The 13821-nt window shown below is 52.7% G+C and overlaps 1 protein-coding gene across 1 annotated transcript in view; it reads right to left on the reverse strand.

Moving 5' to 3' along the window:
* Nucleotides 1–3550: 3550 nt before the first annotated feature.
* CCDC142 (coiled-coil domain containing 142) overlaps nucleotides 3551–13821 on the reverse strand; it is a 65336-nt gene continuing 55065 nt past the window's right edge. The window contains exons 3-11 of the mRNA XM_073562779.1: nucleotides 10596–11531; nucleotides 10124–10366; nucleotides 7620–7760; nucleotides 7403–7548; nucleotides 7208–7318; nucleotides 6765–6879; nucleotides 6507–6684; nucleotides 4533–4738; nucleotides 3551–3839 (exon numbers count right to left, since the gene is read on the reverse strand). Coding sequence (XP_073418880.1) covers nucleotides 3646–3839; nucleotides 4533–4738; nucleotides 6507–6684; nucleotides 6765–6879; nucleotides 7208–7318; nucleotides 7403–7548; nucleotides 7620–7760; nucleotides 10124–10366; nucleotides 10596–11531 — 2270 coding nt within the window. The 3' untranslated portion in view covers nucleotides 3551–3645. The remainder of the gene's footprint in view (nucleotides 3840–4532; nucleotides 4739–6506; nucleotides 6685–6764; nucleotides 6880–7207; nucleotides 7319–7402; nucleotides 7549–7619; nucleotides 7761–10123; nucleotides 10367–10595; nucleotides 11532–13821) is intronic.

Raw genomic sequence — 13821 nt, forward strand, 5'->3', positions numbered from 1 at the left:
GTTAAAAAAAAATTTTTGCTTCAACAAAATGGCACCAGCTAAAAAAAATAAATCCTATCAATACTTGGGTAATCGTTTAGTTAATTTGTGTTGCAGATCTGTAGTGATGAATATATGATGTGAAATGTTTTTATGTGGAATATAATCATTATAATTTGTTATAACTAACCACGGTTACTATGGCCGGGCCACGCTTCAGCTAGTGGTATAATAATCTATAAAAGGGATTCCAGTGTCAGCATCCAAAGCCTTGAGAGTCAATCAGTTATAGAGGGGTCCGAGGGGTTACAGAGGTAGATTACCCTGCCTGTCCATATGGACACTGCACCACATCAGAGTATGGACAACAGCTCAGTAGTCCTTCATTAATATCTCACTCCTGATGAATCCCGGAAGAGGGGAATGGCGTGGAGTGTAATGAGGAGCGTTGTGTTACAGAGGTTGTGGTGTTCTAGTCCGCTCCTTGTGGTGTTAATATCATGATACATCACCACATGCTTAAAAACCAGGGACTGAAGCTTGAGGAGGACAATTTGCATATTCCAGGTGCCTTGTGGGAAAAGCGAAGAGCCTCCCTCAGCAAGAAGATCATTGGATACAGCCGGGACCAGCTGCTTGGAAAGCATCGCCACACTGTGCGCCATAAGGCAAATTTTTGCCTCTAGGAAAATTATTGCAAGAAAACTTGGCTGATCAAGTAGATTACACAAGAAGGAAGACACACAGCAAGTCAGCAGGATCTAGGAGCGACATGGCAGATGTGACAACCTACATGGTGAGCGGCAACCTGCGCTACATGTTCACAGATCGACCAGAAGAAGAATCCAACTTCACCTGCCAGAAGTGTAGACTACGGGCCCTTTTAGAAGAAAAGGTGCGGCGTCTGGAAGAAAGAATTGCAACTTTGAAACTCAAAGAAAATGAAGATTTCCTAGACAGAACAGAAGCATCTCTACTGGTGACCGAAGGTGAATAAAGTGTCAGAGAAGCTCCAAAAGCAGACGAGTGGAAGCAAGTGACCAAAAGAAGCAAGAAGACCATGGAGACATCACAAACCACACAACTGAGAAACTGATACCAAGGCCTTGTGGAGGACGAAGATGGCGCACCTAAGGATGAGGCAATACCGGCAAGCAAAGAAGAAAAGGGCACACAGCAACACCCAGAAGTGACAACAAAAAGTACAGCCAAGAAGCAAAGAAGAGTGGTGGGAGACTCACTACTGAGAGGCACAGAAGCAGCCATCTGCAGACCGGACATGACCAAAATAGTGGTGGCTGAGGACCGAGTACAGAGGGATGGTCGCCACCATGAGGTTGCGGAAAGCATTCATCTCCACAAGCCTAAACTGTAACATTACCATGACGAGCAGTCTGCAAATGGAGCCGTTTAGTATTGTGGCCTGTGGGTGGGTGGCTGCATAATTATGCTTGCGTTCCAAGGACTGGGGTAGGGATAACTGAACACTGTGCTGGGACAAGGACATGGATGCTGACAGTGGTTGCAAGTGTGCAACGACGGATGCAGGGTAGGAGGCATCTTTGCTTATTTAATGGATGGGACTGGCGTGCATGTAGAACAGGGGTAGAGGCAGTGGCGTCACCTGCAGACAATGTTTCTGGACCCTGGTGTACTGCCCATGTAGTTGGATTCTTTGCTTGCATATGCCTGAGCATGCTGGTAGTTGTGCTGCCCCTGCTGATGCTGAAATGGCGATTGTGGCAAATAGCTTTTTTCGGGTGAACTGGACTGTATTTAAAAAAAGCTCCAGACTCCAGAACACCTAACCATTGACCTGGTAACTTCACTAGTGTTGTCGCTTTGGGGAGCAGTTGCTCACCTTGTGTCCCCAGCCACTCCACTGCCTCTTCCTGTCTGATGTGGTGCTGCGGATTCTTCCCCCTCTGATCCGCCATCCTCGCTCTGCATGTCACCTTCCGAGGTGGGTTAGTGACTTCATCGTCCACTACCTTGTCTTCCACTTCCACAACCTGGTCCTCCTACTGACTTGCTGTTGTAACATCATCAATTGTTGTCAATTGTGTCTCATCATCATCCATCTCTTGCAACAGTAACTGCACTTTCTCACTGTCGCCTGCTTGTGACCGTGACTGCTCAAAAATTTGGTCATCGCTACCTTGGATCTCCTCATATCCCGCTTGAAACGGGCAGGGCAAGAGCCTAGAATCTATAAATGGAAATGTGAAGAGCTCTTCGGAGTGTCCGAGTGTGGGATCACTTGTCTCCATGCCCTCAGTATGGTGGGAGGAAGGAGGATCAGGGTGAGGATCATGTGGTCCAGAATCACAGCTACTGAAACTGGACCGAGTGGAAGACAGGGTGGTGCTGGCAAAGTGACTGGAAGCATTATCTGCTATCAATCCAGCAAACTTTTCACACTACTCTGGCTTCAAAATTGGTGCTCCACACCCCCCTACAATGTGGCACAGGAAGCTAGATCGACATGATGTGTGTTTTTGTTGTGCTCCCGCTGCAGGCACAGTTTCACCTTGCTTTTGCTAACAAACCAAGTCTGGTTGTAGCTTTTGACGCACAACTGCTGCAGTATAGATGGTGTATGATATTCTCTGCTCAGAAAAAATTGTTGGATCAAGAGCAAAAAGAATATTACCAGCCCTGAGAAGGGGTTTTGGTCTGAGCTACAGCAGAAAGGACGTGCCATTCCCCCTATCCTGTCCTACACAATCCCTTCAGCACAATCTCTAAGTGCTGCTAACAGCAGTATTACTATTGATTATTATTTTCTCCTAAGAAGGACTGTTGTCCTGATTGAAATAAATATAAATTGTGTTTTATCCCTACCTATACGCAGCTAATAGTCCTCAGTTCAGCAGCATCTCTCCCTGCTCCGCCTGTTTCCATTGGCACACTGTGCCAAGCATGGCGTCACAGGTCTTATATAGATCCGATGACGCTATGCAGCAAGCCAATTACAGTAATGCCACTGCCAACATGGCTACTACATTACAGTGACTGGCAGGCAATCCCACACATTTAATGGCTGTCTAACAATCGCCAAACACGCGAGGCACGGACTCTAGCTTGGGCGCAAGCAATCAAAAATACTTGCAGATTGACAAGAATCTCAAGCACCTTGATAGTCGAGCCATTAACAAGCAGTGACAAGCACGCTCGCTCATCACTACCGAGCAGTACTTCTGTCCATACATTGGCCACTGATGGTCTAGTCACACCTGAGCACGGGGCAGTGTGTGACGGAAGCTGCACTAAGACGGTGGACGATCCCAGCGACATCTGAGAAATACGGAGTGACGTGAGCAGACTACACAACGAGGGACGTGGACTTTTTTCTTATCATGATGTTAACCACAACACTGCAGTCTGCACACAACTGTATCGTGTTATCGGGACAGCTAGCCTTCATGCCGACATCTGATGTGACGTCATTGCCAACGGGAAGCACTCCACCACCATCATCATCATACACCCTGCAGCTCTTCCTGCCCTTCTCACACCTTTTGGCCAGCGTCAGCCATCTACGAGGGATGGGATGACAGTGACGACGATGGTTATCAGACATATTTAATAAAATAGATTTCTTGCGTATAAAATAGTAAGTTATTACAGGCGATTGTCTCCTTTGTCTGTGGCCCCTACCACAGCTCAGCCCAGCCCGGTCCAGCTCTTATGGAGGCGCAGTGAGAGCCACTGGCGCTGGTTGTGCGGGAGGTAGGAGTCATGGCTGTGCCGCGGCCGATGTGCTGGATAATTATGGCTCCATACTCTGCGGCCCAGGCTGTCCAGGCTTTGCAGGCTATCAGATACGCTCTCCACAGTGGTGCGACACAGGGGAGGACCTGGATAGGGAAAGAACAGAAATCAGAACCTTCTATGGTGGCAGGATCTGAGCCTCCATCATACCTGGGAGATGACGGCCATGACGTGTAAGCATAGCCAGATCTGATGGTAACACCTATAAATGCCGCTGGCAAGCTGACCGTGGCATTTAATTTATGATGTCCGGAGGAACAAAAATAGCTCCACGAAGTTGTGGCATGCCGATGGGCTGCCATGGCAGCCGGGAGCATGCGGAACATCCTGTGCCTGCTCTGCTGGTGGTCTCCTATGAAGTCCAGCCAGAGGCTAAACCTTTACAGGACTATATGTAAAGAGAAAAAAAGCTTTACAAATATACATAAGCAATAATTCTAATCACTCCATTTCTCTAAAAAAAAAAAAGTGACAAAAAGCGAGTGAAACGTCGGACCCAAAATGGACACGTTTCAGGTCTCAGGAGGTGGAGACTTTTTCTTTTAAAAAAAAGAAAAACCACACTCCAAGTTCAGCAACATCTTCACTCTGGTGTAGACATGGAAGTTCCCCCAACCTCATGTCTCATTTACCAGGACACTGTATGGGAAAACGTGTTCACAAAACAAACCCTTTTTTCGGCTCTATTAACAGAAATATTAAAATATCAGACAGACAATATGTTAAGGATTAACAAAAAAATGACACGAGAGGCACAAAGACGATGAGTGTCTACTCACAGCAGAAGACAGAGCAGCCGGAAGACTGCAAGTACGGCTTACGAGACGGCTGCTGCAGGAGGCACACAATGGCATTATCTGCCTGCTGGAAAACCGGGAGAGACAATGCAGCCTGGACCACCTCCAGAGACATCCCTGATGCCGGAGACTTCAGCAGCTCACGCACAAGCTCAAAGTCACACCGAAGCTGGAGCGCCCCCTGCAAACTAAGAGCACAACTTGTGAGATGAAGCGACTGCGGACATGGAAAGAGTGAGCCTTCCCCAGAGCCAGCAGACTGCAAAGACGACGAGCCTTCCCCAGAGCCAGCAGACCAAACACGACGAGCCTTCCCCAGAGCCAGCAGACCAAACACGACGAGCCTTCCCCAGAGCCAGCAGACCAAACACGACGAGCCTTCCCCAGAGCCAGCAGACTGCAAAGACGACGAGCCTTCCCCAGAGCCAGCAGACCAAACACGACGAGCCTTCCCCAGAGCCAGCAGACCAAACACGACGAGCCTTCCTCAGAGCCAGCAGACCAAACACGACGAGCCTTCCTCAGAGCCAGCAGACCCTCCACGACGAGCCTTCCCCAGAGCCAGCAGACCCTCCACGACGAGCCTTCCCCAGAGCCAGCAGACCAAACATGACGAGCCTTCCCCAGAGCCAGCAGACCAAACACGACGAACCTTCCCCAGAGCCAGCAGACCAAACACGACGAGCCTTCCCCAGAGCCAGCAGACCAAACACGACGAGCCTTCCTCAGAGCCAGCAGACCCACCACGACGAGCCTTCCCCAGAGCCAGCAGACCAAACACGACGAGCCTTCCCCAGAGCCAGCAGACTAAACACGATGAGCCTTCCCCAGAGCCAGCAGACCAAACACGACGAGCCTTCCCCAGAGCCAGCAGACCAAACACGACGAACCTTCCCCAGAGCCAGCAGACCAAACACGACGAGCCTTCTCCAGAGCCAGCAGACTGCAAACACGACGAGCCTTCCCCAGATCCAGCAGACCAAACACGACGAGCCTTCCCCAGAGCCAGCAGACCAAACACGACGAACCTTCCCCAGAGCCAGCAGACCAAACACGACGAGCCTTCCCCAGAGCCAGCAGACTGCAAACACGACGAGCCTTCCCCAGATCCAGCAGACCAAACACGACGAGCCTTCCCCAGATCCAGCAGACCAAACACGACGAGCCTTCCCCAGATCCAGCAGACCAAACACGACGAGCCTTCCCCAGAGCCAGCAGACCAAACACGACGAGCCTTCCCCAGAGCCAGCAGACCAAACACGACGAGCCTTCCCCAGAGCCAGCAGACCAAACACGACGAGCCTTCCCCAGAGCCAGCAGACCAAACACGACGAGCCTTCCTCAGAGCCAGCAGACCAAACACGACGAGCCTTCCTCAGAGCCAGCAGACCAAACACGACGAGCCTTCCCCAGAGCCAGCAGACCAAACACGACGAGCCTTCCCCAGAGCCAGCAGACCAAACACGACGAGCCATCCCCAGAGCCAGCAGACCAAACACGACGAGCCTTCCCCAGAGCCAGCAGACCAAACACGACGATCCTGCCCCAGAGCCAGCAGAACTCAAACACGACAAACCTTTCCCAGAGCCAGCGGACGCCAAACGTGACAAGCCTTCCTCAGAGCCAGAAGACGCCCAATATGCTGAGCCTTTCCCAGAGCCAGCAAACACGACAAGCCTTTCTCAAAGCCAGCAGACCTCAAACACGACGAATCTTTCCCAGAGCCAACAGACGCCAAACACAATGACCATTTTCAGAAGTAGAAGACCCATCCTCCCCAAACACAATGAGCATTCTGAGAAGAAGACGACCCATCCTCCCCAAACACAATGAGCCTTCTTCGGGACAGGAGCCAGCATACACAGGATATAGCTGCTCTATGTACAACAAGGGACAAATTCCTGAGAAGCATTTCCAGGGTCTCGGGTCATGATGCTCCCACTCCCTATTAAATACCTGAATCTCATCCTCTCTTGCAGGATATGACCCAGCCAGGCTTCCATAAAGGCCCTGACAGCACCAGACACTGCAGACATTTGCTCCTCCGATGTGAGTTTATGGACTCCTTCCAGAACTGGCACCAACACGAAAGTAATGGCGGCTTCAGCATACTCACTGGGAACCAAGTCAGGAGCTAAGAGGAAAACACAGGAGGACGATGTCAGCCAGTCTCATTCCACAGATAACACCACAACCCGTCTCCATGACACTTACCACGTGTAACCTTCCCTCTCCAGTGACGTCCGACCGGCATCATGTGCTGGAAAGCCTCCTGAGCTTGATGAGCGCACACAGAGTCCAGAAGGCAGGGCAAACCCAAGACCACACCCTACAAAGGAGGTGACATAATAGCGGCCCTACATCACTATAGACGGGCTCTGCCTTCTCCTCAGGAGATGACGGGGCCGGCCATTTCCACACCCACATGTCGGACCCTGGCAAATGTCGCTGCCCTCCTACATCAGTGCAGAAGGGACATGTGAACGCCTGCTCTGATCATTTCATTGTGGACCCCAGTGTTTTCTAACATGACAATAAATCTCCAGAGCACAGACGTCTGTCCATCATGCAGAACACAGCTTTTCTTCTAATCTGTTGTCACTTATCTTAGAGGCAAAGCACTGAGGGTACAAGTGCAGCAGGGGCCGGGTACTCACCTCCAGGCTCTCCGCCACGTCCTGCAGCTTCATGCACAGTCGTTGACACGCAGAAGACCAATCCATGCTGTGTGCGACAGCGGTTACTCTGCGCAGCTGCGCCTTTATCACCTGAGGTTACATCAGAACCACAAGATCACATCGACTATCAGGACCCAGAAGGGAACTGCAGCACTCCCTCAGCAGACATCTTACCGGCACATCCCCGTGGCTGATCAGCAGCAGGTGACGGACAGAGCCAGAGCTCACGTACATCTGAGAGCGGCTCCTCAGCCACAGATGGCAGAGCTGCAGAAACGTCACCGAGCGGCTGAGGACACCAAGATGGCCGAAGACATCACCTGCCACAGAAACAATGAGGTCAGAGGCTCCTGGTGACACCAGCACAGACCTCACAATGGTGGCATCTTACCGGAGCTCAGAGCATGCAGCAGCACCATCACCTCCTGACACACTGTGACGAGGGCTGCAGAGGTTCTGCTGTGCTTCCTGCGCTCTCCATCATCCATTACACATTTATCGGTAAGAGCCGAGCCCAACGCCCAACACATCCCTGTAGAGCACAAAGGTCAAAGCCTGGGGCAGCCATATGCAACACAATCCCCCCAGAGGTCTCACCGCATGCTGCACCCCAACACAGATCTCACCGCATGCTGCGCCCCCACACAGATCTCACCGCATGCTGCGCCCACACACAGATCTCACCGCATGCTGCGCCCCCACACACAGATCTCACCGCATGCTGCGCCCACACACAGATCTCACCGCATGCTGCGCCCCCACACACAGATCTCACCGCATGCTGCGCCCACACACAGATCTCACCGCATGCTGCGCCCATACACAGATCTCACCGCATGCTGCGCCCCACACACAGATCTCACCGCATGCTGCGCCCACACACAGATCTCACCGCATGCTGCGCCCACACACAGATCTCACCGCATGCTGCGCCCATACACAGATCTCACCGCATGCTGCGCCCCCACACAGATCTCACCGCATGCTGCGGCCCACACACAGATCTCACCGCATGCTGCGCCCCCACACAGATCTCACCGCATGCTGCGCCCCCACATAGGTCTCACCGCATGCTGCGCCCATACACAGATCTCACCGCATGCTGCACCCACACACAGATCTCACCGCATGCTGCGCCCACACACAGATCTCACCGCATGCTGCGCCCACACACAGATCTCACCGCATGCTGCACCCATACACAGATCTCACCGCATGCTGCGCCCCCACACAGATCTCACCGCATGCTGCGCCCCCACACAGATCTCACCGCATGCTGCGCCCCCACATAGGTCTCACCGCATGCTGCGCCCCCACACAGATCTCACCGCATGCTGCGGCCCACACACAGATCTCACCGCATGCTGCGCCCACACACAGATCTCACCGCATGCTGCGCCCACACACAGATCTCACCGCATGCTGCACCCCCACACAGATCTCACCGCATGCTGCGCCCACACACAGATCTCACCGCATGCTGCGGCCCACACACAGATCTCACCGCATGCTGCGCCCCCACACAGATCTCACCGCATGCTGCACCCCCACACAGATCTCACCGCATGCTGCGCCCCCACACAGATCTCACCGCATGCTGCGGCCCACACACAGATCTCACCGCATGCTGCGCCCACACACAGATCTCACCGCATGCTGCGCCCACACACAGATCTCACCGCATGCTGCACCCCCACACAGATCTCACCGCATGCTGTGGCCCCACACAGATCTCACCGCATGCTGCGGCCCACACACAGATCTCACCGCATGCTGCGCCCCCACACAGATCTCACCGCATGCTGCGCCCCCACATAGGTCTCACCGCATGCTGCGCCCATACACAGATCTCACCGCATGCTGCACCCCCACACAGATCTCACCGCATGCTGCGCCCACACACAGATCTCACCGCATGCTGCAGCCCACACAGATCTCACCGCATGCTGCACCCCCACACAGATCTCACCGCATGCTGCGCCCCCACACAGATCTCACCGCATGCTGCGCCCCCACACAGATCTCACCGCATGCTGCGCCCCCACACAGATCTCACCGCATGCTGCGCCCACACACAGATCTCACCGCATGCTGCGCCCCCACACAGATCTCACCGCATGCTGCGCCCAAACACAGATCTCACCGTATGCTGTGCCCCCACACAGGTCTCACCGCATGCTGTGCCCCCACACCGATCTCACCGCATGCTGCGCCCCCACACACAGATCTCACCGCATGCTGCGCCCACACACAGATCTCACCGCATGCTGCGCCCCCACACAGATCTCACCGCATGCTGCGCCCACACACAGATCTCACCGCATGCTGCGCCCACACACAGATCTCACCGCATGCTGCGCCCCCACACAGATCTCACCGCATGCTGCGCCCCCACACAGATCTCACCGCATGCTGCGCCCACACACAGATCTCACCGCATGCTGCGCCCCCTCACAGATCTCACCGCATACTGCGCCCACACACAGATCTCACCGCATGCTGCGCCCCCACACAGATCTCACCGCATGCTGCTCCCCCACACAGATCTCACCGCATGCTGCGCCCCCACACACAGATCTCACCGCATGCTGCGCCCATACACAGATCTCACCGTATGCTGTGCCCCCACACAGGTCTCACCGCATGCTGTGCCCCCACACCGATCTCACCGCATGCTGCGCCCCCACACACAGATCTCACCGCATGCTGCGCCCACACACAGATCTCACCGCATGCTGCGCCCACACACAGATCTCACCGCATGCTGCGCCCACACAGATCTCACCGCATGCTGCGCCCCCACATAGGTCTCACCGCATGCTGCGCCCCCACATAGGTCTCACCGCATGCTGCGCCCCCACATAGGATGTCATCATATTCTGCACCCCCCCTTACCTCTGTCCCAGGAGATTAGGGCTGTGGTACAAAGCAGCTGATGGCACAGGACATGGCCCCACTCTCGGCTCTGCTCTTGGCCCCGCTCTCGGCTCTGCTCTTGGCCCCACTCTCGGCTCTGCTCTTGGCCCCGCTCTCGGCTCTGCTCTTGGCCCCGCTCTCGGCTCTGCTCTTGGCCCCGCTCTCGGCTCTGCTCTTGGCCCCGCTCTCGGCTCTGCTCTTGGCCCCGCTCCGGGACAGACTCTGTGATAATCACCAGACATGACACAAATCACAACCCGATATAAGAGAGAACGACGGGTGGTGTTCTACTTCCCAGGGTCACCGCAATAAGAGAAGCTTCCCACCCAAACTTGGGAGGGGCTGACAATAGGGAGAGGGAGCCCCCCCAGGACAGCTATATAGAGGGCCCCTGACCCATCAAACACATCATAACTACGACGCCTGTGAGTTCTTCTGTGGCACCACCTACCGGATTTCAGCAGGCGGAGTAGTAGCTGGATGATGGCTCTCACCCCCTCTGTACATGGCGTCAGGGCAGGCAGGGCATGGACTCCTCGTCTACCTGGGTACAAGGCCTGGTACAGATGGGCACACAGGAGGGGCCAAAGGTAGCTGCAATACTTCTCATACAGGAGGCTCTGTACCACGTGATCCGGACCGGCCAGCATCTCTAGTATAGGGGAGACCTGACCCCAATCTTCCCTGATGAGGGTCTTCAGGCATGAGAAGAGAGCTCCACCCACCTCTGGAGACCCCGCCTCTCCCTTCAGGACTTCCACCAGCCAATGTCGCAGGCCAGCCTGTGAGGAGAAGCGTCCAGCCAGCAGCCAAGCACGCTCCTCCGCCACAATCTCTAGGGATCTGGTGACAGATATCGGCAGCATCTCTGCCCCCGACGAGGCCCATGTGGATACATCAGCTATAACTTTGTTGTAAAGGGTCAGAGTGTGGGACAGACCCCCCGGGACCTCCTCAGGCAGACGGGCCGCACATCGCACTGCACTCAGCACCATCTCCCCTGCCACAATGGTGGCCTTTACAGACATGAGCTGCAGCATTCTGTGCATGGTCCGGAGGGCCTGATGTACAGGGGCGGAGAGCGGGCGCAGCAGCTGATTCGCTCGGACCCTCCTCTGCAGCACTGCACCGTCATGACACAGTTGTTGCAGCCTGAGACAAGCGGCCTCCAGTCCAGAGAGCGGCCTCCACACCACCGTCTTATAATACTCCAGTACTCGCATCTGATGGACCACAAACTCCCGCGACAAAGTGAGCAGGCGCCGCTGCTGGCGGAGGAACTGCAGTGATGCATCGTCTCTCCCGACAACACTTGATGTCAGCTCCTCCCCTTCACTGATGACATCACACCGAAACAGGACTGGAGGCGGGGGCGAGGAGGCGAAGCCTAAAGATAAAAGACGTAAACAGTTCACTGAGAAAACAAAGGGCCACTAAAGATCAGACCCCCAATGTACATCAGAAGACCACTCTTCTGTAGCGCTAAACGCCGCCCCTGAGGAAATAAGATGATCCACAACCCTCCCCATCAAGAGAGCAAAGAGCTGTGACGACACAGCAGTTCTTCTTATTATGCCAGACATAAATGGTGTAGGCCCAGAATCAAACTGTGGTCTGAAGTATTGACTCCTCTTGTAGGACGAATATTTACCTCTAATATTATCTCCTACAGTTTATTTTCTGTTTTCTTTGCTAAACAGTGATGCATGGCCACTGAGCAATGATGTGTGCTGATAAGCTGATCACATACATTGTCCAGGCCAGCCAGTTTGTTGGCTTTCCAAACAGAGGAGGAAAAACTATGCAAATAGCTGACATAATGGAACAATGCAGGGTGGCCTCATTCACATCTCTCTGACCGCTGGATGCTGGTTGAAGGCCAGTTGAGAACTACAGGGGCTTCTCACAACATTAAAATAACAAAAAGTGAATTTATTTCAGTTCTTCAATACAAAAAGTGAAACTCATTATACAGTCATTACACACAGAGTGATCTATGTCACATGTTTAATTTCTGGTAATGTTGATGACTATGGCTTACAGCCAATGAGAACCCAAAAGTCATTATCTCAGTAAATTAGAATACTTTATATCACCAGCTAGAATAATGATTGTAAAATCTGAAATGTTGTCCTCCTGAAATGTATGATCAGTAAATGCCCTCAGTACTTGGTCGGGCTCCTTCTGCATCAATTACTGCATCAATACGGCGTGGCATGGAGGCGATCAGCCTGTGGCACTGCTGAGGGGTTATGGAAGCCCAGGTTGCTTTGATAGCAGCCTTCAGCTCGTCTGCATTGTTGGGTCTCGTGTCTCTCATCTTCCTCTTGGCAATACTCCATAGATTCTCTATGGGGTTAAGGTCAGGCGAGTTTGCTGACAATCAAGCACAGTGATACTGTTGTGTGTACACCAGGTATTGGTACTTTTGGCAGTGTGGACAGAGGCCAAGTCCTGCTGGAGAATGACATTTCCATCTCCATAAAGCTTGTCGGCAGAGGGAAGCATGAAGAGCTCTAAAATGTCCTGGTAGACGGCTGCGCTGACTTTGGTCTTGACAAACACAGTGGACCTACACCAGCAGATGACATGGCTCCCCAAACCATCACTGATTGTGGAGACTTCACACTAGACCTCCAGCAGCTTGGATTGTGGCCTCTCCACTCTTCCTCCAGACTCTGGGACCGCGATTTCCAAATGAAAAGCAAAATTTACTTTCATCTGAAAACAACACCTTGGACCACTGACCACAGTCCGGTTCTTCTTCTCCTTGGCCCAGGTAAGACGCTTCTGGCGTTGTCTATTGGCCATGAGTAGGTGGCACAAGGAATGTGACACTTGTAGCCCATGTCCTGAAGACGTCTGTGTGTGGTGTGAAGCAAAGACTCCTCAACCATCCACTCCTTGTGAATCTCCCCCACATTACTGAATGGCCTTTTCTTAATCTTTTCCAGGCTGAAGTTATCCTCATGGCTTGTGCACCTTTTTCTACCACACTTTCCTTCCACTCCACTTTCCATTAATATTCTTGGATACAGCACTCTGTGACCAGCCGACTTCTTTAGCAATGACCTTTTCTGGCTTCCCCTCCTTCTGGAGTGTGTCAGTGACTGCCTTCTGGACATCTGTCAGGTCAGCAGTCTTCCCTATGATTGTGGAGTGTGTCAGTGACTGCCTTCTGGACATCTGTCAGGTCATCAGTCTTCCCCATGATTGTGGAGCTACTGAAACAGACTAAGGGACCTTTATAAACACTTAGGAGCCTTTACAGGTGTTTATTGTTAATTATTCTAATTTACTGAGATAATGACTTTGGGGTTTTCATTGACTGTAAGCCATAGTCATCAACATTGACAAAAATAAACATGTGAAATACAGTGGTTACGGAAAGTATTCAGACCGCTTTAAATTTTTCACTCTTTGTTTCATTGCAGCCATTGGTAAATTCAAAAAAGTTCATTTTTTCTCATTAATGTACACTCTGCACCCCATCTTGTCTGAAAGTTTTTTGCAAATTTATTAAAAAAGAAAACCTGAAATATCCCATGGCCATAAGTATTCAGCCCCTTTGCTCAGACACTCATATGTAAGTCACCTGCTGTCCATCTCCTTGTGATCCTCCTTGAGATGGTTCTGCTCCTTCGTTGGAGTCCAGCTGTGTGTAATTAAACAGGTCT

This window comes from Dendrobates tinctorius, unplaced genomic scaffold (assembly GCF_039654945.1).
Source record: "Dendrobates tinctorius isolate UK_male_01 unplaced genomic scaffold, ASM3965494v1 ptg000367l, whole genome shotgun sequence".
NCBI classification, from domain to species: domain Eukaryota; kingdom Metazoa; phylum Chordata; class Amphibia; order Anura; family Dendrobatidae; genus Dendrobates; species Dendrobates tinctorius.